The 27,489-nt window shown below is 41.1% G+C and overlaps 1 protein-coding gene across 1 annotated transcript; it reads right to left on the bottom strand.

Annotated features, from left to right (window-relative positions):
• Window positions 1–15: 15 nt before the first annotated feature.
• On the bottom strand, window positions 16–27,483 carry ppfia3 (PTPRF interacting protein alpha 3). Its single transcript, XM_041974210.1, has 31 exons — window positions 27,356–27,483; window positions 25,699–26,364; window positions 20,173–20,274; window positions 19,780–20,019; window positions 19,631–19,690; window positions 15,209–15,337; window positions 15,014–15,106; window positions 14,384–14,436; window positions 14,212–14,305; window positions 13,900–14,034; window positions 13,105–13,188; window positions 12,686–12,817; window positions 12,364–12,426; window positions 12,191–12,270; window positions 10,852–11,020; window positions 10,026–10,219; window positions 8,423–8,660; window positions 7,802–7,935; window positions 7,554–7,708; window positions 7,341–7,440; window positions 6,251–6,332; window positions 5,969–6,169; window positions 5,217–5,282; window positions 4,722–4,748; window positions 4,409–4,584; window positions 4,097–4,194; window positions 3,081–3,256; window positions 1,476–1,544; window positions 1,229–1,391; window positions 779–840; window positions 16–537 (listed from the first exon to the last, which is right to left on the bottom strand). Exons 2-30 carry the CDS (start codon window positions 26,041–26,043, stop codon window positions 788–790), a joined length of 3,711 nt encoding a protein of 1,236 aa, XP_041830144.1. The 5' UTR covers window positions 26,044–26,364; window positions 27,356–27,483; the 3' UTR covers window positions 16–537; window positions 779–787.
• Between the last annotated feature and the right edge of the window lie 6 nt (window positions 27,484–27,489).

The raw sequence follows: 27,489 nt of genomic DNA, 5'->3' as shown, positions 1-27,489 counted from the left end.
TGTTAACACCCCTTCAGTCCCCTCCCACCCTTTTGAGAGCGAGGTTTAACTTCTGCCCAGACCCTCATGAAATAACACATATTGTTGAGCAGAAGTTGTAAGGCGACACGTTTTGTTGTTTTTTAAGACGATAAATGGCAGCGAGAGGTTTCCTCTGAAGGTAGGAAAATGAGCCCTGATATTGCAAACTCTGCTGACTGTGTGCAAACACCGACAGGAATCCTGCACGCCGACCTAACCAACACAGCCGTTGCCTTTTATTCACCCCACAACACAGTTACACTTACAGAGTTAGAGAAGAGACAGAAGGACAGGAAGAAAAAGACCGAGAGAGAAAACAGCTGATCCCATTCAACCCTCCAAGTCTGACAGTACATTCATACATTCTTCATGTCATTTTCCCCCTTTATTCCTTTGCTTCTGTTATTGCAGAATGTTCAGACGGATAGGTTTATTTTAAAGATAAATGGTTATATTAATTGCTTCTTTCTCCGTGGATGAGCGAGAGGGTCCTCTAGTTCAATCCCAGTCAGCGCCCTGAGGAGAGAAACAGCATTACTGCCACATCACTGAGCCCGTGGCCTTATTTTACCCCTGCTTAATTTCCCACCAACCACTTTTAAAACCTCAGACAAACTACTAAAACTCCAAACTCACAGCAACAAACACATACATTAAAGGTTAAAAAACAAGTACACATGTGGAAGCTATTAGCACAGAAGCAAAACCCCACACATGGGTAAAATGCAACTAGACAGTTTAATTGGTGCGTTCTCACCTCAGCCCCTCAACAGGAGTATGTCCTCACTGAGGCAGATTCACCCCGGGCACCAGAGCTGGCTGCGTTGGAGACCGGAAGATAGACACAGACGGTTAATATCGTAACAGTGTTGACCTTTCTGGAGGTATTAAGAAGTGGAATGAGGGGTAATAGTGTTTTTCTGCACTTTAAAGAAGTCTGCACCTTGTTATTACCAGGTCTTCTGCTGAGGGAAGCAACAAAGTTCCATACTAATAGAAGAGTGGCATGAAAATAACCAGCCACCTGGTGTTCGTGATTCCTGTTTTGCATTTGAGGAATTCTCCATAGCACACACTCAATGCTGGTAAACCTTTCTTCAGATTCCTGTCATGCTTTGCAACTTTTCATGTTAGCCACAAAGGATCAAAAAAGATGAATATATGTACATGAGAGCAAAAGTGTGATTAGGTCATGGGAAGCACTCACCGTCACTCTGGACCTTTCTCAGGGTAACGGAGGGTGTGGAGATGGCTGAGGCACGGAAGTTAGCGGGCAGGGTCTCGGCGGAGTCAGAGGTCACGCCCCGAAGGTCTTTCTCCCTAAACATCTTCCTCCAGGAGGGTGAGCGGGTGAACGTCTTACTTCCATCCTGACAGACACAAAATAAACTGCTCATGCAAACCACCACTCTGTCAAACCCATACAATTTTTTTTAAAAGACAATCATTCTAACCTCATCGGGTCGCCTCTCAGTTCCCATGGAGATGAGGGAGTTGTACTCTTGCTCTAGGAGCTGTCTGGCCTGCAGAAGAAAGGTGATGCACAGCTGTGAGATCACTTGTTTAGGAAGGGTGCTGTACTTACTGGTTTTCATCAACATACTAGAAGTTTTAAACTTTGATCACAGAGAACAGAAAGGAACAGTAAATAATGCTGTGGTAGTTCATGTTCTTAAAGCCCAACTTTTTACTTTTTACATTTTAGGACAATTGACACATTTGGCCTAAGGTGATCCATCCATCCATCCATCTATCTATCCATCCATGCATGCATGCATGATCTATACCACTTCATCCTTCAAGGGACGCGGGGAAGCTGAAGTCTAGCCAGGGTACACCCTGGACACGTCACCAGTCCATCGCAGGGCCTGGCCTGAGTTGAGACCCATAAAATCATAGGAAATCTGAATTTATTTAGGCTAATTTCTTTTTTAAACTTCCATCTAAAATATTATCATTACATTCAGTCGGTAACAGCTAAACAACTGTATGACTAATGTGAACAGTTCTGGGTTCTACAGGCCCATATTATACAAAAAAAACTGATATACGAGTCTTTTTCTCTAGTCTATTATCTGGTCACAGAGAGACTGAAAATCTGAATCTTACTAATCGTGTATTCTGCTGCATCATCAGTATAATGCAATACTTGGAAACCTTAAAAAATGAACATGCGTTGTATTTTGGGGTTAAAAAACAGGTGAGAAAAAGTCTGCTGTTGTCTTTCCACAAGTGTCTGAAAAAAAACTGTGCATAAACATATTGCAAAGCAAACATTGGACCTCCTACTTTTAGATTATTATACTTGCACAATAGGACATAAAAATGAACCAAAGACAGTAGCACTCTATACATGGTTTGATCAGGGATACCTGAAGCAAAGTTTGCAAAAGTTCTCATTATCAAGCATCGTTAAAGCTCAGTTAGGCTAGTTTTAATTGGACCTCTCAAAAAAATCTGTGTATCAGTTTAAGCTAACACATCATCTGGACTGTTTTACACATCTATGCATTTTAGCTTCATGTAAATAAAAAACATAAATAATACTATTGTATACAATTCATTTGCTTACTGAACAGCCAATCAGAGCTTACAAATTAGATTGAGGGGCTCTGCCAAACAATATATTTTTACTCAAATACAAAGGAAAATGGGACCTGAGTTCTTCATTGACTCATTTTGATTACTTTTACAGAATGTTATGACAAGCTTAGGTGATAACAGGAAGCTAAAAATGTAAATGTTTGTTAGTAAGATATTGTTAACAACAATCTGACTATAAGGAATCAGGTTTTGTGAGCCTGAAATGGTTCTTCTGAAATTTCTTTCTTCTAGAAGCACACTGCATTGTGGTATATATATGGCAAGGCACAAGCTCTCATTCATTCAAACCAGTGACTATTGTTTACATTTTTAAAAAATGATGAAAAACTAAACTTTTTTGCACACTGCTTGGTACAAGCTAAACATTGGACAGTGCTTAAATTGTGCATGTAATATGATGGTATGGGAAACACTCCTACAGTCACTAATTTCAACAGTGACAGGTGGTCCGTTACCTGTGTATTCTGATTGGGGATCTGTAGCAGCAGGGCCAGGTCAGTGTAGTCAAATGTGTCGTCTAGAGCCAAGAGCGCACCGTGGACGCCACTCTCACGGAGGTTGTCGGCGTAGTCCTTTAGACCAATGGTCTGCACCCAGCACATCACACGCTCATTGGACCACACCATCACATCTGGGAGGATGAGAGAAGAAGGTGAAGGGAGAGAGAAAAAGCATCTATCACCTCACTGGTTTCAGAAGTTTTCTCAGTCAACTTCTTTAGCTCAAGCTGGATGGACATGAAGGCCTGTTTGTAGCTGTACCTTTCCGTCTAAGAAAAGTTTAAACATGCTGTGAAATACTGATGAGTGATCAAGAGAAATAGTGGAATTTTGGACACACCAGGACAGTCAAATCTGTTTAATTCTTCTGAGGAGAAAGCCAAGATGGAACGACTGTAAATGCACAACATGTGTTTCCCGAGGCCCAGCAGCAGGAGAGGGAGGGATTTTTGTTTAATAACAGCATGAGGACATTTGTGTAATTTGTCTCTAACCAACATACAGAGCTGTGGCTTATAATCTCTCTTAAGTAAGAAGCAGGGGAAACAATAGCTAATGTGTGGTCCAAACATCTTCCACAAATGTGGAAAAAAGGGGCAAACAGAGGACTTATTTTTCCTTTTTTAATGGAGTTTGGAAATAATTTCACTTTGTCTTTTCATGTCTGGATCATGTGCATAGAAGTCAGCTCTTCATTTTAATAAGACTTTTTAAGTTTGTTTGTTTTTTTTAGGGGGTGGGTGGGTTAATCTGAGGCGACCTGAGTTTCTTTTAACCAACATGAACCCTTCTACATAAAACGAACAATTATAAGACTCGTGTAAATAAATAATCTGGATACAGATGCAAGGGCATACATATTTATACAGCTACTAATTATTAAAGCATGCTTTAAGTCGAACAATAGCACCATATTGTTCCACTTTCAGAGCAGAAGTGGTGGAGAAACTGGCTGAAAACAAAGAGGTCACCTTTGTTCTGGTGAGCGCTCTCCTCTCTCCTTCTTTCCAGCTCCTTGCGATCGTAATTCAGGCGCTTCAGGCACATGATGCCATAATGCAAACTGACCCTGCAAGAGGTTAAAGAGCCAGAGGGTCAACAGGTTCAAGCAGGATAACCGAGGCAGTGTTTTCCCTTTCTCATGTGTCACAGAAACACTGTCTTTAAAGCGAGCCTAGAGAGGGCCTGAAGACACACGACTTAGAAGTGTCTAACAATGTATTGTGAATACTTCATGACAAAGAGATAAAGAAAGTGAGTTCTAAAAGAAGTGTGAGCTCAACCTGTGGAAGCTGTCCACCATTTTTAGCTGTCCTCTCAGCTCCTTCTTGGTCAGGTGGTCCAGCATGCGGGCATCCACCAGGGACTCCATGAAATAGCTGCGATACTGGGGCAGACCCAGGCTAGGCAGCCAGTCGTTGCCCACCCACTCATGATTCATATCACCATAGGCCAGTATCTAAAGGGGACAAGCACAGATGATTCACACTGATTCACGCTTCTGACTTCTAAGCACCCATGACTCAGTGCAAGTAGAGGAAATTACTGACAAATATGCATCACGTTGTGTTGATTTACAAAAGGTGTAGTCCTTACCTGATCCCAGCTAAATTCTTTCAGCTCCTGGAATGCCGAGAGAAAAGGAAGAGGCAGAAAAAGAGGGAGCCGGAAAGAGTGAAGTGGACGTGGTGAGGGAAAGGGAAGCAGGGTTCCAGAGCCAGGTGGAGGGATGGAGAGATGATGGAGGGAGAAGCAAAGGAGGGAGAGGCAACAGTAGCAGCAGGAAAAGAGGACAAAAGTGAGGAACAGTGTGTTAGTGAACGGGTAATTAGTTGGAAGCAGTTCACACTGAAACAGCAACCACAGGGAGAGAAGAAGATGCTCAACACTATGGCCTGGGCCCACAGAGTGACAGACATATAAAAAGGTAGAGACATAAAAAAAGAAAATACAGAGAGAGAAAGGGAGGAAGGGGAGAGACTCGTCAACAAGATTCAGACCAGACAAGACGCTCAACATTATTCAAAACTGAGTGAAATAATAATAAAGGGGGATTTGTCAGACAGAAGACAGGACAACTGCACCACTAACCGGAGGTTTGGTGGCGGCGTTCAGGGACTCCATCTCTGCGTGGGTCATCCACACGTTACTCGTGGACTGCAATGATGTGAACACAAGAAATAAGGCTGTAAGATTGAAAAGAAAAATAGATAACACATATACTGCCTTTCCTTCTTCAGGCACTATTTTCCTTGTGCCAGAAAAGCCACATCAAGATCTGTGGGAGCTGTAAGCCAGCCAGAAACACAAACTGCTTTCTCACTGCCATGGTGATTTCCGTTAACAAGAGGTTCAACCAGTTTCTGAAAGCTGAAAACAAACATCCATCTTAGCTGCTCGGGAAACTTTCTAGATTAATACTTCTCCATCTACAATCATGTCATTAATATGATTTCTACTGTAAATAAAGATGAAGCCAGGTGCAGGATGCTCCAGACGGATGCCAAAACAAACCGTAATCTGCTTTTTGTTCCAAACTTCACAACAGACAGACAAAGTATTTTTAAACTATTTGTGCCTTAACCTACCTTGGAATCAAAAACATGCAGTAAAGAGCAGTCTCAAATTAGTCAGAATGGCAGTTATCTACGCTTTTATGTGCACACCTGGAAAACCAGAGGCAGTATAAGCAAGTCTATGGTTTAAAATGAGAGCTGTCACTTTCACTGACAGCATAATTCTACATATGAAGGTGTTTAAGCTGTCTAACTGGGCCTCTTTATACAGCATGAGCTCATATTCATTTTTTATGGTAAATGAGTTTGTTAACAGGAGACTCTCACAGATCGAGTGCTAGCCGGGGCAGACGGGCTGGTGAGAGACACCATCTCCTGGATGGCAAGCCGCAGTTTGAGGCGGTGCAGCGGGTTACTGATGCCGATCTCCCTTTGGATCTCTGTGTCAGACAGGTTGGCCATGATTGCGCCGCTTTTCACGTTGGCACGGCATGCTGCAACATACCAGGCAGGCATTCCCACCCACAGCTGGAAAGAAGCAAGATAAAATAAACAGCATTAAAACGCTATTTTGATGCATGATTTGTTTTTAAAGTCAGCACTGTTTACCTCCAACCAAGACACAACAGTAGGTCCATCCCAGGATGCAAAAGGGAGTCCTTGGCGACAGGCTTCTTCAAGTAACTCATGCCTGAGAACAGGAGGAATGATTTAACATATGGGGTGAAAATTGTTTTATAAATGTTACAAATGTGGCTGCATAATTTACAAATGTGTAAAACAGTAACTAAGGTCATTTAAAATGTGTGTTTCAATCCACACACAAATTTCAATCAATTTGGACATATAAAATTACTTTAAACTGATTATGTTTTTATTTCCCTCTTGAATTTGACTAAATTACATGTTTGTATGGAGTAAAATAGATTTGTAATGGTTTCAAATGTGATTTACATGATTAAAAAAAAGTGTAAAAATGTATGTTTGAAACCACACACAAGTATCAAGCAAATTGAACACCTAAAAATGTTTTTAGGCATGCTCACACTGCAAACTGCACAAACATTAATATTGTGCATACATATTTTTACCTTTGAGCCTCACAGATGTGATCATTTCTGTACTGAAAAAAGCTCCCTGTGCATACAAATTGTTAGAAGCCGTGTGCATGTATGGCCTGGCGTGTACAGAAAGGTGACGTGTGTGTTTGAGAAATTTTGAGACCAGCACCCTCACAGCTACTCACAGTTCCATAAATACATGCTGCGTTTAAGTGCTGATGGAAAGCTGGGTTATCTGGATTTTAACGGGATCAAGGTGTTATTTCCCTTTACGATTATTTCATAGTGGAAAAACAGAATAGTTCATCACCCCTTGATTGTAACATGTATATGTAAATTCACTTTTCTACATTTTAAAAAGGTTGATACAGACATAAATGCAATGAATAAATATAGTCTTAAAACAAATCATAAACACAAAAGCTGATCCATGCACATCAGGCCATGTGTGCATATTAGTGTGTTAATAATGCTTGATACTTGTGTGTGGATTCATACACACATTTTTACACATTTGTAAATCATGTAATTCCCATTTGTAACCATTGTGAAACAATTTTCACTACATACAAACACGTAATTTAGTGAAATTCAAGAGGGAAATAAATAGTACAAAATATGGTACATAATTCACTAACTTCTTCTTGCTGCGACGGTCTTTATCTGCTGGACCAAGAGTTCCTGTCTTGTTTATTCCAATTGCATCTCCAGAGGCCAGGTCTTCAGAGGGTGTAGATGCTGGGAGAGACAAAGAAAGGTCACATATCACAGCTCAGACATGTTTAAATGCAACTTCTGATGAGGTGGATGCAGACAAAGTATTATCCTTCCCCTTCCCTTCATCTCCTTACCAAGAGAAGCAGATCCATCACGTCCAGGTTGGCCCATCCTTCCTTTCTCCTTTTTTCCAAAAAGACGACCAATGGAAGACTTGATGCTTTTCTTCTTACTGGACTTGTGGAGAGAGTCTTGGCTGCTGTTGGAGCTGCTGCCATCTGCAGAAAGACTGCAGAAGACAAAGAAATCAGAGCACAGAAGGCAAAATATACACAGAAGCATTACATGTGATATAGTATATCCGATGTGTGGGTGTCTGTACCTGCGAAACTCCCGAGGGTCGTCAAGCATCGCCCCCGGATGGGTGAGGGTCATTCTGTCCAATCGAAGCGCACGAGGAGTGGGAGGAGGCGTTGAGTCAAGAAGAGCGAGGGATCGATCATCTTCTTTGTTGTTCTGAAATGTGAAGCATTTTAGTAGACGTAAGACGTTCATTTTTCAGCGGCTCTTGATAATGATATGCTTAGGAGGTATAAAAACTAAATAAATGTGCATGAATCTTAGACTATCACTTTACCTTTTTGTTAAGCTTACTGCTACTGGTTTTGTTTTTATTTCCAATACTTCCTTCTTCACGGTTTCCTTTTTCTTAGCTGATTTCTTTGGCTTAGACTCAAGTTTTTTTTTATGTTACATTATTTCTTGAAACACATCAGGAAATTTCTGAAACACTTGAACTTCTTTCCTCTCCACAAGTTATTTTATGCAATCTTTCCCAGTCTAACATGTTGTTTGAGATAAACAAAACTTTTCTGTCCTTGTTGGACTTGGACTTTACTTGCATGACTCACTTTCTGGAGAAGATATCTGTATAAACATTGAGGCTGATAACATGGCGAGGTAAAAAGGTTAAACATGAACTTTTCTATATTCCAGGCAGTACCTGTCTATCAGTCTCACGGGCCGGAGAGTGAGGCAGACGAGGGGTGGAGGTCCCAGAGCTGGGGGGAGACGGGGAGGCCAAAGTGGAGGACGTGATGGATGATGGGATGAAACCCCGTCCTGTACTGTCTCTTCCCAGTGAGGAGGGAGGAACGGGCGGACTGTCCAACGCCACACTGACACGGCTCTCGATCTCCTCAGCACGCAGCTCCGTGTTCTCCTTCTCCTCTTGGATCAGCCTGTTTTTTTGTTTGTTTTTTTTTTTTTTTCAAAAGCAGAAGAGGAAAAGGAGACATTTAGATGTAATGAGGAAAGAGGAGACGTTTCACTTGTGTAGTTTAGCTTGACAATTTTGGAAATGTTTATGTGCTCTTGGTGAGAAAATATTTACCATTTTCATGCTCAAAATGCTAGCTACAGTTAGAAGCAAGTTAGCTTAGCATAAAACAGAAACAGATCACCTAACTCCACTGAAAGGAAATAAACTACGATTTGATCACGTATAATTTTACTAACGTGCCAATAATATATTTTTTTGTTTTGTTCAAAACAGAAATAATAATTTTGTTGCCTTTAATCAGATTATGCTATCTTGCTATCTTGATTATGGTAAGCTATGCTAAGTAGTGTCTGGCACCCAAATAGCAGACAAGTTTGGGCCTAATCTGGGCTACTTTTGGCACTTGTGGTTCAGTTACGGCACTGGCAAGTGTTGTGTGGGCCAGAAGTGGTCCAAATATGGGAAGCCAGCCAGGACATAGATTACGTCCTAGATTTCCTTGTCTGAGTTTTGACCACATTTATATGGAGTCAACGTCGTAAGTCAAGACCAAATACTGTCCAAATGTGGGAGGTATTTGGGCCAAATATTTGTTGCTATTTGGGTATATTGTCATGGCATATTTACTATACTGACAAGAGAGGTGGATAACCTAATTTGTTGTTGTTCCAATAAATAATTTGAAGTGGTGCCTTCACATAACCTGGACATTTATTAATGCTGGCTTTGTGTGTGCTAACAAGCTGGAATGTCCCTCTTCTTTTTAAAGCAGAGGGTGCATGATTTTTCCAGAGAGAATAGATCTTAACTGGTCAGTTAGCAGGAGAGATTTCAACTTCGCTTCAGTCCATCTGAGTTTGAAAACTCTTTGACCTACTACCCTTCATAAAATGTGAGCCCCGGTTTATGTTTCAGATTATAAGCTGTTGCACCAGAGATTCCCCTTCAGAAAGTTATTAAAATAACCAGATAAGGTTCAAAGAGAGATAAAAATCATCCAGTGTTTCACAAGTAGATGAAAGGTTACTGAAATTTAAATGAATAAAGATTAGATACCTCTCCTCTTAATCCTCTCATGACCTCTCAAGTTTATCTTATGAACTTTTGGAAAAGGTTGACCCCTGTTAAATGGTTAAAACTCCATCTCAAGCAGCTGCAACGGTAATATTACCATCTGGTTTTTACATCAGTTTTCACAACCTAAAAGGTCACAAAAACTAACCACTTTGCAGGATGTTGTATTTGTTTTCTGAGGCTGTAGTAAGTAATGGTGTATTTCTTACATTCTCGCCTCCTCTGAAACTCCTCCCTGTCTCTTTCTTACTTGATTTCCTTATTGATAGCCTCCAGCTGTTCCTGCAGCATGATGGCCAGGGTCTGCACGTCTGTCTGTCCGCTGGGGGACAGAAGCTCTGAGCCAAATCGATGCTCTCCGTCATCTTCATCGTCTGAGCAGCCCACTTCCAAGCCAGACTCGTACCCGGTCCTCAGCAGAGGCCCGCTCTCCCAGTCTGGATACTTCACACAAAAGGGAAAATGCAGAGGGATTACTATAATTTAAAACACATTTTTGGATAAAGAAAAATCACAGTTATATTAGCAGAATGTATTTAAAATGAAAAATGCTTTCCCTCACTTTAATGTAAGTTTAATGCTCCTATATGGCATTCCAGGAACATATCGTGCACCCAACTGTAATAAACTAAAAGGGGGTTGTAAGATACTCTTATATTTTTACAGCAGAGCATAAAGACCCTTAATCTAACTCTGCTGCAGCTTGTTAGATGTTTATAGCTTTGGAGGCCACATTCATTCTATTGTACAGATCTCGGGTCTGGTAAAGGAGCACCTTGATTCCCATGCAAATAACCTGGGGATTAAGTGAATTAGTCTTTTTTTTTAATTGAAGTCTAGCTCCTTCCTTTGTGCTGTATAAATACACTGTTGTTTAAAACAATAAAAAATGCACTGCTAAAGTTCATATACAATGAAGATGATTCATTACTACAAAAACAAAATAAAAAAAAAAAAAAAACAAAACATGGACATGGACATTGCTCTATTTAAAAACACTTGAATAAAATCTCAGTTTCTGAACATCTGAAGGAGGTTCACATGAATTTGTTTTGTGGAGTGGTGGTGGGGTTTACCTTGCTGGAGTCCTCACGCGCAGAGCTCCAGCGGGTCCGATGGCCTCGCATAACCACACCACCGGCAGAGGCATTACCAAAGGCATCCAGGTGGGTGGTGGAGCCTGCTGGGAGAGACCCGCCTCCATGAGAATACCTCAACTCCAGGGCGCTACCGGGTAGAGAGCGACTGCAGAGATAAAAGAAAAGATAGTCTCAGATAAGTAGAAATGGTAATTATTCCCGTAGGGACTGAGGTTTTTGCAGAAATTACTGCATGCTGAATTACGGCACCAAAGAAAGCTGAAATATGTCGGGCTGAAATTTGAAATAAAATATTAACTAAAGGAGTAAAAGATATAACAAAAACTAGAAATGAACATATACTGTCATCTTGACATGACCCCAGAGGTGCGTGATATATGTGCAATACAGAAGATGCTGATGACCACTGCAAATGCTGGGAAGTGCCAATCCTAACTTGTAGCATACCAACATGTGGAGAGACTCAGCTAAAATACTACTAAACAAAACACAGTTCAAATTGTACTGGAATGTAGCAACAACATGAGAACAGCCCCATCTATTTTACAGCTTCTGCTAGTTTCTCCACTTCAAGCAAACTACACAGTTTTAAATACAGTTTCTATGAAAGCAGAAACTGTTGATTACAAAGATATCTGTCTCATTACCATGTCAAAACTCTGCAGGCTTGGAGCCAAAGAGTTGCAAAGCATGTATTACCTTTGCTTGATTTGTGGTCAAAAAATATATTGCACCTGAAAAAAATGCTAATGTTTTCCCTATGACTCTGCCTTTGTTTGAGACTAATCATAAAGGTCCTGGTAGTTTACATGAGGATAAAGGGGGTAGTAGGGTAGGGGGTTTTATGGTGCAGCAAGTATTCACTGTTCCTATGATATACTATCTTGGTTTCACTCCTTACAGGATCCTTTCCAGACACTGACAATTAATAGATGAGTTGATTATCAACATTATTAAAACATCTGTAACACTGCTTGGGTTAACTATTTTAGCTTCTAGTTTTGCACAGCTCCTCATTTTTTTTTACTAACTCCTAGATTAATTGGTTTGCTATCCTCTGGTTTTTACTTAAAGTAATGCATTTTCCTTTTAGTAGGAGGTAACCTACTATGTGTTCCAGGTGAATTTACACTGACACAGTAACAAATATTTTGGTTCAGACACTTCCGTCATAATAAACTGGTTAATGTTATTCAGTATTTCTGTTTACACACAATGCTGACATCTTAGAGTCAAGTAAGACCATGATGGAGTCTCACAATAACTGGACTGAGCAGGAAACCTCTTGTGGTGCTGATGTCTCAATGGTACCAACCTGGAGTAAGAGCCTCCAGGCCTCGCTCTCAGCTGATCTAACTCCAGCTGAATCCGCTCCAGCTCTGCTATCAGCTGGTCCTGAAAGCAAAGAAGAGACAGAGATGGTGGCAAACAGAAGATAAATTGAGTCTGCTGGCTTCAGCTAAGAATGAAGCCTGGAGGTGGCGTCACCTTGTTTGCCAACAGATCATCCTGGAGCTTCTTCATGTTGGACAGCTCCTCAGACAGGGCATTCTGCACATAAAGAATATATCATGAGGGGGACCTGAGAAACTATGAATGAAAGAGTAAATTAACTTTGAACTGCTTTGCTTTCAGTCGGTGATGATGAAAAAGGAAAAAAAAACAAGAATTTCTGCATAACTAAGGATCAAGTAAGTGCTTGTGGGTTTACCTGATTTTTTTAAAACTGGTTTTATGTACTACAGTTTACCAATTTTAGGTTACAAAAAAGGGGAGGTTGGGAAATCTTGCTTTAGTCTGAGCAGGTCACCTTTTCCTCCAGGGCGGCCATCCTCTCCTTCAGATGGAGCTGCAGCCTCTCGTTGGACTCAGACAGCAGTTTGTCCACAGTGTCAGAGAGCCGCTTGTTGTGTTCATCATTCATCCTCTCCCTCTGCCTCGCCTGAGGGGGAGACAGCGAGACGAGTGAGAAAGAAAGATTTAAAAAAATAATAAATCAACACAGGGAAGCAAAGAAGGGAGAGTGGGAGGAGAGTTAATAACAAGCATTCTGCTTGACTGCGAGTGCGAGACAAAGATTTCAATCTGAATGCGAACGGTCAGAAAAAAAGAGGGTTTTTTTCAGAAAATTAGTGTGCCTTTGTGCCGGGGAAATCTTGACAAAAGGAACGACATAAAAGTGGGGGTGGATGAAAACAGAGAAAGAAAAAAAAGGAGAGCATGACTCACTCTCTGTAGCTCCTGGTTCTTCTCCTCCAGTTGCGCCTCCATCTGTCGCAGCCGCTCCTCAAAGTTGCCATGACGCTCCTCAGCCTGAATGATTGAAGAAGAAGCAGGGTTAGAAAATGGGAGCCATGTTGCAACACTAATACAAATTAACACAAAGGAAGCTTGTTGACTGAGTCAACTAATTAGTAACATGCCTGCACAGATCACAGTGAAACAGGAAAGTTTGTTTGTCAGCCTCTTACAGGACATTAATGTGATCCTGCCACGGAAACCATCCTGCCTGAACATGTAGGAAGAAACTATGGCCATTTGAGAGGTTTGACTAATGGGAGGAGATTGAATCTCATACATATTTTGGCACAGTGGGGGTGGGGGGGGGGGTGTTTACAGGAAAGGTTAACATTCAATTTGAATATAGTGCAGTTCTTAACACGCTAACTGTGTGTCCTCAGATGGCTTCATTTCAGCTTGTGTGTGGATGAACTGCTGGCATTTAGGATTCATCTGTCATTTAACATCTTGTGATTTGTGTCACTCATGCATGAAATCACACTAACTCACACACACCTGCGCATATGTTCATGCTTCCACCTGCCTATGTGCCTTACACGTAAGCAATTATGTGTCTGCATAGGAGTTCAGTCAAAGTGCAACAGCATTTTCATTTTTGCTTCATTATATAAAACTGAAAATGGAGAGGAGCGGTGTCTGGCACTTTTCCAACTCAAAAATGTAACATCAGCAGTGGTATGACTGGCGATAATGACACACACACACACACACACACACACACACCTTGTTGAGTGCTGCCACTCTCTGTGCAAGCTGGGCTTCAATCTCAGGCAGCGTCTCGGCCCTCTGCAGGGTTTGCTGCAGCTTCTGTTTGGCATCATCCAGACGCTCCTGAAGCTGCCGGTTCTTCTCTTCGCTCTGCAGGAAGATGAGATGACAGGAGGTGGAGTTGAAACTCAGAGCAAAGATTGCCCGAGGCAGCAGAGATTAATAAAGCCACTGAGGGGAAAATAATGCATTGATGGGGACTCTCTGTGCAAACCTAGCCAAGTTGTTCATCAGCAGTAGAAAGATGGGGAGGAGGAGACTTCTCACCTGTCTGTGCAAAGATTCCTTGCTGGCCAGTTCATTTTCCAGTTTATCTTTTATGTCATGGAGAGACGTCGCCTCCCTCTGGGCACTCAGGTACCTGCAAACCAGAAAAGGTGGAGATGTGAGTGGACAGCATTTAGAAAGAGGACAAAGCTTGCAAAGAAAAGACACAAACCTGCGCTCTAATGTGGTGATCCTCTCCTCCATGTCTTCCCTTTGACAGAGGGCCTGGGGGAATTAAAAGGGAAAAAGCAGCATTTAAAGACTGTGAGGCCAAAACAGGAAGGAGAGGACACAGAAAGCAGGAAAGGCTAAATGTTAATTTTCACTTTATGGGAATTCTCAAGGCTTCAACTGCTGTCAGCTGAAGAATGATAATAACTGGTTGATCATGTTGTTGACAGATTTCAGAACAGACTTATGCAGCTGTTAGGGGCAAAAGGGAAGATAAAAGAGCAGGGAGTGAGGAGAATATCTAAGGAATGGCAAAGATGCACAAGAAGGGGAAGTTTTCTAAGAAAACTGCCTCTGCTGCATCTTGTCCAGATGTGCTCCAGGCCCCTTTCAACCAGCTGCCAACACACTGACTGATTAACAGAGCCCCATCCATGCAAGAAACTCCTGCAGCACTGATGACTATCACCATGACTACAGGGCAAAAGCTCCTGCAACGTTCAGTAGCAGCTGAAACTGCCATGGGAGCAAACACTTGGTTACCAAAACAAATCAGTAAAAATATCTCTAATATTCCTGGCTCGCTGTGCCTCTGAGTTGGTTTTACTGTTAGCAACTCAATAAGTATCACCTCTTTCAAATCCCTCTGTAACTTCTGATTGGTCTCTTCGGATCGAGCCAGTTCCCTCCTGGCGGATGTCAGCTGCTCCTCAATCTCCCCCACCTGAAGGGAGATGAACATGGGGGACACAAGGTTAAGAGAAGCACGATTATTATTCGGTGTGGTGAAGGCATCAGTCTATAAGAGCACCTCTGGATAAAGTACCTGTCTGCACATTAGGGCCAGTCTCTCTTTCAGTTGCCCCAGCTCTGACCTCTGTCGCTCGATCTCGCCTTCTCTCTGCCGGTCGATGTCGCCGTCATCCAAGATGGAGGACGGCCCGTTCGGAAGCCGCTAAGTGAAAATATTTACACCGATTAATAGAGCAAAAGACAAACCCTGAGGGTTTCTGATGATCGATTCTTTACACTTTGCTTTGGAGGATTGTTTTTTCAGCTCAATAAAGAATCAAAATGATCTGACTGAGCCTTAATGTTTCCTTATTCTTTATCTTCAAACAATTTAAAGGTGCTTCACATTTTCCTCTGCAGCATGTGTTTGCAGACACCAAAGAAGGAGCCATTAGTTCCTTTGCAGACACTCACTTTACACAGAATGAAACAATACTAAAGCTGTGTACACACTGACAACAAGATTCCATTAATTTAGGATGAAAAAACATTAATATAAAATATTTACCATGTGTACAAGTTGACTGTTTTATGTGTACATCTGCCAGTGGATCATCATGGAAAGAGTGGGAATAACAGTATGTTCATTTGACTAAAGGAGACCTGATGCAGTTAGGTGTAAAAAATATGTGCATATAGTGGAATTTCATTTCAGCCATTGGCTTAAATGAGCTGAGAAATATCAGTAAATCAAATTATGGGACAAAAATCTACAATTGATATATATAGTTCTTAGGGAGGCTTATTGTGCACAAGGAGAACTTAAAGTAAATTTAGCTTCATGTCATTAAAATGTTCAGTTACTGTCAATTTAGCACAGCTTAGAATTGCTATTTTTAATTGAGTAATAGATTTAAATATTCTTTTTTCTTTTTTTTACATTAAACCTTTTAGTGTAGATTTTACTTGCCTGAAAGGTTTAATATCCAACTTCAGTAAACCATGGGGAGTCTCACTGGGACAGTTTTACTTATTGCACAGCTGGCAAATCTCACACTGTTCCTAATTTATGGCTCACGAGGAAGCTAATGATTATATAAAAATCCTGCCAATACATATAAGTCATAAAAAAAACTGCTACAATGTCCATACACAAGATGGCACTGCAGATAAAAAAAAAAAAGGAACCGTTATGGACTCCGCAAACGTTGTTTTGTTGGTTTTAACAAGAGAAACAACAATAAATGTGCTTTTGGACAGTTGAGTTAACAGAAAGCTTGTGTGGGATAAGGTGATGTGACTGGAGAAGATTTGTTTAAGCCATACAGTGCTGTGCAACAATTTTCAGCCTCTTCTTTTTTCTTTTAGAGTTCCTATAATCTTTTAAAGTGGTCTTGAGCGACATTTCTCCAGGCTTTTTAAAGGTTTTTTAGTTTTTCTTTGGACATTGGCTGTTCTGTCTCTCATTTTAAGTCTAGTCCTTGTACTTGAGCATTTTCAGAGGAAAGAAATCAGTGACAACAGGTCTTGTGGAGGGATCAATCCCCCCCAGATTCCAGACCTCAACAGTACCCAACAGTGTGGTATAATGTAGACAGAGAACACAACAAAAAGCAAGCCAACGTCCAAAGAAAGTCCTTCAAGAAGTATGGAGAACTATTCCAGAAGAACATGCGTGTTAGGATAACTGGTGTTTCTAAATTCTCCCAAGAAGTGACTCTCAGCAGTTGTGTATCTCTCTGTGTTGGCTCTTTGATGGACTGGCAACCTGTCCAGGGTGCACCCTGCCTCTCGCCTGATAGCAGCTGGGAAAAAGCAAGTATAAATGGATACGACGATGCACCAATTTCCAGCCTTTCTGGTAATTTCTAAAGAAATTAGTACAGTGTAGTTCAGCTGAAGCATGCAGTTGTTTCATACAAGGAACTAGGCTGACACTAAAATTAATTTATATAGCTAATGATTTAAATTGCCAGCAACCTGGCAACACTGCACATTTGTGCCTTTTAGCAACCAATAATTTAATAATGGCCAATGACGTCATACCTGCCAACAATGTAATCATCCCTATTTTTGAAGTGCAAACTGTACAAAAACTGCTAAAATATCTTATTGTTGGCAGAAATATATGTGTTATTACATTATCAGCTGCAGTTTTTACATTTTCAAAGGATTTTTTTCATGCTAGGCCAAAAAACAACCACTAGCATAATATCGTATTATATTATTGTCAAAATGTTATTACAATGTTAGCTATATTAAATTTAAAATGGACCAAGTGCTTTACATACTAAAACAATTTATCCATATTAAAATATAATAATGATAAAACAAGCCTTCACACACCAGTATAAAGCAATTTAAAAACACACCTGAATTCTAGGCTCTTTCACACACAATATTGGTCGTTATTACATCGTTGGTTTCTACATGACAAGGCTACTGCAGCATCACATGCTAGGCTATTTAGAACAATACACACAAATGAAAATTATTCAAGGTTTGATTAATAGCTTGGGTGTTTTCCTGCTGTGTACTGCAGGGATCCACATGCAACACCATGCTCACTCGGCTGGATAGGCATTCATTACATGGAACACAACAGCTCGGCTTACAGCACACACACACACACACACACACACACACACACACACACACACACACACACACACAAACAAGGAAAGTACCTACATTCTTAGAGAAGCATCTTTACGCTGCTACATCTTTTCATATCAAATGGTTTTAACTGTTAAATATTGTATATTTTGTTAAGCAAACGTGCACATTTTAGTGCTTTTTTGTCTCATAACAAAACTCTAAATACAAAAAACAGACCTAAAACTAGGCAATTAAAGGCTGACTAATTAGGATTTTTTCTGTAAAAATAATTTAAAATATTCTCATTTGTTGTGAGGGATAAAAGGAAGCTTCCCTAAAAAAAATCTGTCACATCAACAACAACTTTTTCTCCTTCAAAATAAGAGTTCCGTGCCGGAATAACATCGGTGCACTGTGTTGCTCTTTCCAACTTCCTGGTTCCTTATCAAATCATATGCGACTCCCCATGGTTGCCTAACAACAGCCAGCGTTTGGTATTTTAATTCAGTATTGGAGAATCTTTTGCAAGGTGGAGAAGTCTGAGCTGGCAAAGTTTCTCCTCGACAGGTAAGCAAGTATTAGTGGAGTAAACTGGTGGCCTGTTAGTTTACAACAACAAATGTAATGATGTTTGGGCCAAGTGAATAGTGTGTTTGTCCTTATAAACATATGAAATTACTATCAAATTATTTCATTAAGTGAGACTACGGGGAAACTGCCGCTGCGTGGCATTTGTTGATTAATGTAGCCTTTGTTTATACTCTATTTTATGCTAACGTAAATTAGCATGTGAAATTAGCGCTAGCATTGCAAAGCATAGCAACTTACTGTGTGTGTGAATCATCTTCGCTCCTCATCATGATGTTTGCTGGCGCTATGTTCACCGTCCTCTATAGACTGTATAAAAGAACCATCCTCTCACAAACCGAACGCTCTCCGTATTTTTCTCTTTTGACTGCAGTTCTGATTTGAAACACTAGGTGTCAATGTTACTTATTTTGCCTTTAACAGAAAAAAATAGTCAAGTGGATGAAAAATAACAAACACAATGCACTCTCACTGATCGCAGTTTGAAATTTTCATCTAAGTCAACACAGCTCATAAAAAAGGAAGATTGTGCATAACTTTCTCCTCACTGAATGACACTTATGGCTGGAAGCCATATGGCAACAAAACTGATCCAAGAATGTACAGCAGACTGTTGCAAAAGCTGCAATTGCTCCTGGCAATCAGTGGCCTCAGATCAGCGGTCCAGCTGCAGAGTGAAGACAGAACTATGCAGCATTTTGGAGTTTATAAATTGTTCTGGCCAATGGAAACCATCCTTAATCCATAGAAACAAACCGTGCTTTCAGTTGATGTGTCCCAAAATTTGGTCCTGACTACACAGAAAACACTATAGCTAACGTGGAAACAACTCTTGGATAAACAGGCATACGGTTTTCACAAATATGTTGCCATAGGGGGAAATTATTTCAGTGATAATCTCTTTCAACAAATTCTGGGTGGATTAAAAACACACACACACACACAAATACAAAAATGTGTTCTTTCTTACGAAAGACACCTGTGACAGTGATCTGGTGTTATCAAAAGATATGTTTTAACTCCATGAAAAAAGATCTTATTAAATTACTGTAATTTTTAATTTTTTTTTATTCCTGAAGAAGTGTGCCGTCACCATATATGTTAACAGAGGATATTTCAGATTTTAAATGAACAAGCAGGTGACTTACAACATGTGGGAGATTACTAACGTGCACACAAGTAGCTTGTGCACGTTTAATAAATACAGTTTTTTTTTGTACTTACGAACATTGTTAATTGAATTTGTGGGTTGGAATTTAGAGCCGTTTCTACGTACGGTTTTTAGAACAGGGTCCTGGACTGTTTGTGGTGATACAAATGGTGCCGTTACCTCTTTGCCATTCTCCAGTCCTTGCTGCCGTCGTTTGATTTGTTCCCTTAAAGATACAACCTGAATAAATGCAAATATGAATCATTACAGAGGCTTTAACTGTAACTTTCATCATTCCTGTAGAAAAATAAGCAGAATCAGGGTCTTACCTCTTGAGAGGAAGACTGCAGCTCTTCCTCCAGGACCGCCACTCGCTCCAAAGCCACCCGTAGCCTCTCCCGCACTTTCTCATCCAGAGCTTTGTGGTGCTCAAACAAGGATTTTAGGGCTTTCAGTACCTCCACCTCGCTGGAGACCCCGGCCGGAGACTGGGCCTGCCTCTTCACCACCGTCATCCTCAGGCTGCGCTCGTGGCGGGACACCAGACACTCTAGATGTTCGAGCAGCAGCTGGAAACACACGTGGTTCACATGTGGTAAAACGCCTCCACTAGGGGGAACTGACTCAGATGATTACACTTCCACATGTGAGGTCTTTAAAGAACATGCACACCAAAAACCAGAGCAGAACACAAAGCTGAACGGAGAAGGGAGGATACTGACTCGTGTGTTGTTCCGCTCGGCCTTCAGCTCTGCTATCTCCTCCTCCCTCTCCAGCAGCTGTTCCCGGCAGAGGTTCAGCTCTTTGGTCAGCACTGCAAACTCCTGCAAGGGTCACAAGGGGGTGCTGTTATTGACTGGGTGCTTCTCTTGCATAAGGTCATGAGTGCTGTTTACCCACACTGATCACACATACTTATCAAACTGTAATGGTGACTGCATCCACCGCTGCAGCGATGAAGCTCTGTATGATTCCCCTAACACCCCTTGCTGCTTTATCTTCCATTTCTGAACTCTTTTATCTACCAGAAAGCTATGAGAGAGCTATAATTTACCTGGCTGGTTATTCAGAAAGATGAGAATTATAGAAGCTGATGATAGAGAGTAGGTTTGTCTGTCTTATATTAAAGGCTGTGATCATTACATTGCTGTTACATAGTGCAGCTGCAGGCCAGGTTTTCATAATCATTTTCTACTTTTTTTTTCTACTTTTTTTCTAAGTCAAGCACTACGTTTATTTTCTCTATGATTACTTAACACAGAAATATACTCAATGCTGGAAAAGCAACCACAGACAACAACACAACTCATGACTATGTTTGATAGTGAAAGTAAGAACATTTCCACACACACAGTGTGACGTGAACTCAAAGGATTGAGACTGAACAGCTGTGTAGCCATAAGAAAACTATAATAGTGAGGTTAATTGGAAAAAAGGGCCTTACGGTAATTTGCAAATGTATGTGCCCTTGCAAAAAACACACCAGGTGTTTTGAGTGTGTGTGGCTGATTCAGCAAAAAAAAACACAAGATGACAATAAAGAGAGAAAAAGAAAAAAAGAAAGGGACAAAGTAAAAGATAATACAAGAGTTGACACAAGACTGACTTTTTATTGTCTGCAAAGAGCTCAGAGTGCAGGTAGGATGGTAAATGGTGTATTAGCCCTCGATGGCGGGCGCATCACTGAGAACACCTGCCAAAAATACGCTGTGCGTCTTTAATACAAGAGGAAAGTAAAAATCTGTTCGAGGTGATCCACATGTTTGGAGCAAACTCCCAGAAAGTCTCAGATCAGCTAAAACATTTCAATCATATTAAAGACCCACCTGCTCTCTGCTGCATTCAATATCATTTTAATCATTTCAATAGTTTTTAATTAAAAGTCCAAATCTACATCCATTTCTTTTAAGCTTGAATTTTTAAACTTGATAATTTTTTTTAATCTAATGTTTTTTCCTTTCTCCTTTTTTTAAAATTTTTTAATTATGCTTCTTCTTCTTAAATAATTTTTAAAATTTATTTAAGTTATGCTTCTTATTGCAATAATTGTCCTACAAATTGCAATTAGATTTTTTTTTTAATTGTTCAGACCTCGTCAGCTGACAATCTGAATGCACTGACTGGAAAGAAATAAATGTTACATCGCAAACATGTGCCATAATCAAAGCTAAAGGCCGTCCCACAAAATGTGTGTGTGTGTGTGTGTGTGTGTGTGTGTGTGTGTGTGTGTGTGTGTGTGATTCCTTTTTGGGACGGGCAGCGTATTTTGGGCTGCAACCCTTGCAACAAATATTGAATTATCACTTTTAAAGGAAGGTTTTTTCAGATAGAGTCAATTACAACAATTATACAAATCTTTTAAAAACCACAAGAACTGCTCAGGAATGACTGGCAGGAAGTGATCCAGACTTCCTAGATCCCTGAGTATCTCTGGGTTGCATCCAACTGATCCCGATCCACAAAGGCCCCACCCTGCAGGGCCCAAAAGATCGGTCACTAGAGTCTCTGGTCCCTGCAGTTTAGGCCCAAAGTAGTGGAAGTCACATGCCAACACAGCAACATGTCTGAGCTGCCCTGGCTGCAAGTGGGGGACATGCACAATGTTTGTTTGTTAGTTAGATGATTTTAAAATCAGAGCTTTAAACTAAATGCACCTTTCCCCTGAACCTGCAGTGCATCTAACTACAGAAAACAACCTCACACATTTTGATTGCATTTGCAGACTTACACAAGACATACTTGATTTCAGGCATTAAAAAAGCAGCCTGCCAGCACTTAGAGTACAAACTCCACCATACCCACAGCAGCACTCACAGGTCACACAGTCCTGGAGTCTTAAAGGCCTCCATAGAAAATCTCAGTGCATGTGCTGCACCTCAAATTGGCTTAATTGCACAGTGGAGGTTAAACAAGCACGAGAGTAGTGAAAGTCAGATCACTGCAGTGTGATGTCTCCTAATTCCACCTGATGGATGTCCAGCAGAAATGTTGTGATTTTGTGTCATTTACCCCAATTATGTGTAATTGTGAAGTTAGCTGCATGATTGTCACAGTTTAAATATGTTGCCTTTAATTAAACAGTATCTATGGCAACAAATCAACATTATCAACTAGCTTGAACTGAGTTTAATTTTCAGCTGTGACGTCTGCTTTGCTGAGGTTATGTTTTTTCCTTCCTGTAATCAAATTATGCACACAAAGTGCAGCGGACTCGCATGTGATCATGGCGTGATGCACATATGACACAGAGCACATCCTCGAACACGTGTGCACCGAATCATGCGTGTTTTCAAAAGCGCTTATGCAAACGAGCCACTAAAGCGCACTGATGCATGCGCAGCACTGCTGCTGCTGCTACTATCTTTGCTCTGTGTTAACAGTGATCAGTTTACCCCACATGGCAGCAAACAGGCGCCTGAGCTCACACCCTCTTCCAGCCAAAATGCATGTAAAAGTACAGCATGTACTGTCTGTGTCGAGCCTCCGAGCTGATGTGAAGGGAAGGGGAAAGAAGGAGCTTGTTTGAGAGATAAAGTTGCTGTGTACAGATGCCATGTTCTGGGCCTAAGGAACATCATAATACTGGGATTAATTCATGAAAAAGACACCACAGAGATCAGACACTTTTCTCTCAGCACACCTTTCCTTGTCTACATCTAAATCAATTTCAATCTCTTGACAAACACCTGGAACAGACTCTAGAAACCACCTCACTCAATACACAGCAATATGCAAATGGAGTCCATTCCTAAGTCTGTGTGTTTGTTTTATATCACCAGGTTTTTTTTTCTTCTCTGTGCCATGCTGTCACCCTCTCCATCCCTCTCCTGTTTTCCTCTCTTGGTAGCGTCGGCACACAGAAAACTCAGTGAACTCATGTGTGTATTACAGCAATCCATGTGCTCCTCCATCGCTGTGTGTGTGTGTTTTATTAGAAGTGTGCGGTGTATTGATCTCCCCTCGCTGAGGTAATACGGCCCTCTAATGTCCGGTCACTCTCTGCTAGAACGCGCAGCGCCGCTACACCGGTTATTTGGTTTTGATATTTCAGGTGAAAAATAGGTACAAACAATCCGACGATGACTCCTGCCTGAAAATATAGAAGGAGTCCTTCTATGTTGAGTGGAATTACAACACGATTAGCTCTTGGTCGCTGGAATGTGGGATAATATCGGTTGGGCAAATAGCTGCAGTTTGGCCCTTATTGGCAAATCAGCAAAATCCTGAAAGATTTCTTTTTATTCTTCTGGATGATAAAATATTCCATCTGTTTCTCAGTTAAAAAAATATTTTTATAATTGCACAAGTTGCAGTTCCTAATACAGAGATGCAAATTACACTTTAACCCTTTGAGCCTTGTGGGTTTTCTTGGGCTTCTGCTCAAAAATAGCAAACCCATAATGAAATGAGTATATCTCTGCAACCATAAGGTCTGTTTAAATACTTTTGGAATCATAGTGAAGGGAACACTTGATTAAATGAAGATGGCACATAGTACTAATGAAAATGATTCAGGCTTGCTTTTAGGATGGATATGAATATTTCTTTGGAATTATGCAGCTGTACCTCTAAATCTATCAGATCATAATAAAATATATGAGCATTATCTCTGCAAAGGATGATTCTGATAGAGTGAAACAGAACCAAATTAGAGTATTTAGTACAGACAATTCAGGTGAGGTTTCCAAAATAGGCATTTTGGCACAGGTTGCCACCATCTGTTCTCAAAGTTCCCTAATTGGGGGTCCTGGATTTAAAAGGTTAAATCTAATTATATTATTACTTTGCTTTTAACACAAACTAGGAAAATGTTATTTCCTGCTACCTTCCTATCACTAACAGCTTGGGAGACGGATAGAAAATTATTTGTACAATAGTCAAAATCTCTTAGTTTAGATATAGAATTTTTAGGCGTGTGTATATGTATAAGAATTTCTAACAATTTCTAACAAATTATAAGAACAAATTTTAAAATCCAAGATGTGATGAGTGTGTAAAATGTCACTTTTAAACATCAAAATGTTACATTTCCACCAAAAATCTATGTATTTTCTTGACTTATTAATATTGTGGTCTGTAATGTCAACAGATACCTTGATTTGTTCAATAAAAAGGTAAAAATCCATATTTATAATATGTATATATATATATATATATATATATATGTATATATATATATGCATTAGACGTTTGTATGAATACCTCTAAAACAATTTCTACAAAAATGTAGAAAAATTCTCTCCTGTACAGCCTAGATATTTCTTTGCTCATCAACTTTAACCCACTTTACTTCATATTCATTCTCATGTTTGTTATAAATGTGGGAAACCTCATATAATGTTAATTGTATGGCCTCCACTGTGCAGCTCTTTTAGCAGCAGTCATTTAGTATTTCAGCCTCTCTGAGTTCCTCCAGATGTGTACAGTTCTGCACCGCCTGGTTACTTAATAGTCTATCTACAGGCTAATTCACCACTGTTTACTTTAAACTCATTGTAAACAAATTTAACAACAATGTGTAACCAGTATATGGGTTTTAGATCTTCATTACTCCATGGTGCTTGCACATAACCACAAGAAATTGCATGCATCTCATTTGTAAAGTGTGCAGCATTAATTGTAAAGTGTGCAGCATTAATTGTAAAGTGTGCAGCCTTAATTGTAAAGTGTGCAGCATTAACTGTATCTCAGTTGATGTTATAGATGAAGCTTAAAAGCGAACACTAACAAGCTGAAAACAAGCACACCGCCAGACACGTAATTCCCTTCCTGTTCATGTATACTGGGACAACAGAAATTTGATTAAATGGCCTTGTCAGGCTATAACATCCAGAGACACAACATGTGTATCTTAACAGTCTCTATGACTATTAAAGCTAAAGTTAATAATGTTTGACCTTTTTTGCTCTAATGAGAATGTAGAGAACATGTAAATAGAAAAGTCCCAATGTCAAACATTCACCTAATTGTCTCCCATATGTTCCATGTTGGGGGAAAACTGTGCCTGTACTGCCTGTACTGTCTGAACTGTGTCAACAACTTTGTGACTGAATAAAACAACAGTTACATTTCTAGTTTCACGAAGCATTTGGCTACAAAACAAAGCAGACAAGCTGCAAACAGCTTCAGGCTGAGTCTGCATGTCTGAGTGAGCCTTTCTTTTAGTCTAACAAGCAATGCAGAGAGAAACTATCATTTGAGATGCAAGTTAAAATGAGCATGCCCTCTCCCCCTCCCTCAGTGTGTACCTGTGGCAGGGCAATGGACAGCTGCCTCTGCAGAGACTCCTTCTCATGTCCCAGCTCTCGCAGGCGAAGGTGCGCCGTCCCCAGACTGTCCTGTGTCTCTCTCAAGCTCTCCAGCAGCCTCTCTCTTTCCGTCAACATGTTCACCATCAGCGACTCCAGGTTGCCCGTGCTCCCCCCTTCGTCGCCTCCTCCGCCCCCGGAACTGCGGGGATCCCGGCTGCCGTAGCCCCCCATGCCTCCCATCCCGCTGCCCATCCCTCCTCCACCACTCGCAGGGGAAGACGAACCACCTCCTCCTCCGCCACGTCCGTCCTCTGAGATGGTGGGCATCACCTCGCACATCATCTTGAGGCCTGGGTGTGAGAGCCGTTATCTGAGGAGATGACTAGTAGGCCCGGCTAAGCAGCTGATCTCTCGTCATGAAAAGCACAACAGGTATTTTGTTTGTTTGAGAGTGAGGGGGGGGGGGGGTTCCTCTTAAGATGGCTTGCTGAGACTCAGAGGCAAAAGGGGAGGTGTGGATTTGTGAGGGGAAATATAAGATGGCAGTTCCAGTGGTTAGGGGAAGGGGGTGAAAATGGGGTGCAGGGATAAAAGGGAGAGGTACAGGTTTGGTGGATGACCTTTGATCCCTGGGTCCAAGCTTCACAGAGCTGCCAGATGAACCTGGAGAGAGGAGAAGAAGAAGAAAAGAGGTGATTTCTGTTAAAGCCAACCAGACATGTTGAGAAGATCTTCTGTGGGAGTTTGAAAGGCTACACAAGGTCTGAACTGCCGTAAAACACACACACACACACACACACACACACACACACACACACACACACACAACCCGCTCTTGTCTCGTTTTTTCAAAACCTAAAAGGAAGAATTACAACACCAACTTGCATCGCGATACTCGTCGGAGTAATTCGTCCATCAATGCATGTCACTGCTTTATGTACCCGGGCGTCCATGCTTGTAATGGTAACGATGGATGTGCATGATGTACAGAAATGAGATCAGCTTTTGCCAACAGAACGCCGTTACGCAAATCCAGAAGTGTCAGGCCTGCATGTTAGAGAAAGATGCGGCGCTGTTTCTTACATTATTGTGGAGATGGAAAAAAGGGTGTCATCATGAACTGTTATCACAAGCTGTTCCGGGAGGATACATGCTTCTTTTCAATGTCTCCGGGGCCCATCTGTAAAAATATTCTAAAGGTTTATTATCTTTAGTGTGCTGGGACAGAGAATTAAATACTGTCTTAGTCTTACTGTCTGCCCAAACGTGGAAAATACAGCCTATTTGAGAGAGCCGAAGGCTGTACAGGATAGCCATATACCGCTATCACATCATGGTGGGAGGTGCCAATCATTCTGTAAATGATGCAGGCCCAATTAACAAGATTACACCATAAGATGTTACACTCTTCTATTAATTTATGTGCTATGATTATCCTAAATGGCGCAAAACGGTGCGCTGCTAAGGTTTTATTCCGACAGAAAGGCGTCTATTTCCTATCAACATCCCGCTGCCCCCCACCTCTCCCAACCCCATCCGCACCCGCCACCCAACCTACCCCCCTCCCACCCATACAAACAGCTGGACGGTCTAACGCACGGCCACATCCGTGCGTACCCCACAACCACAGATCCGAACAATTTGTGCGTCTTACCCTTTCCATGATCGACAGAGGAAGGAAATAAAAGCGCATTGTTGCCCGGTTCACTCCATCTGGGCGTCTGAGAGACGGAGGCTGCAGGTTATCCCCGTTACAGCCCGGTTACCAGCCTGCCCCGTCCCCTCCCT

The sequence above is a fragment of the Melanotaenia boesemani genome, chromosome 2 (genome assembly GCF_017639745.1).
Source record: "Melanotaenia boesemani isolate fMelBoe1 chromosome 2, fMelBoe1.pri, whole genome shotgun sequence".
Taxonomy (NCBI): domain Eukaryota; kingdom Metazoa; phylum Chordata; class Actinopteri; order Atheriniformes; family Melanotaeniidae; genus Melanotaenia; species Melanotaenia boesemani.
Note: the sequence above shows the minus strand (reverse complement) of the source record. Positions and strands in the feature narration are given on the sequence as shown.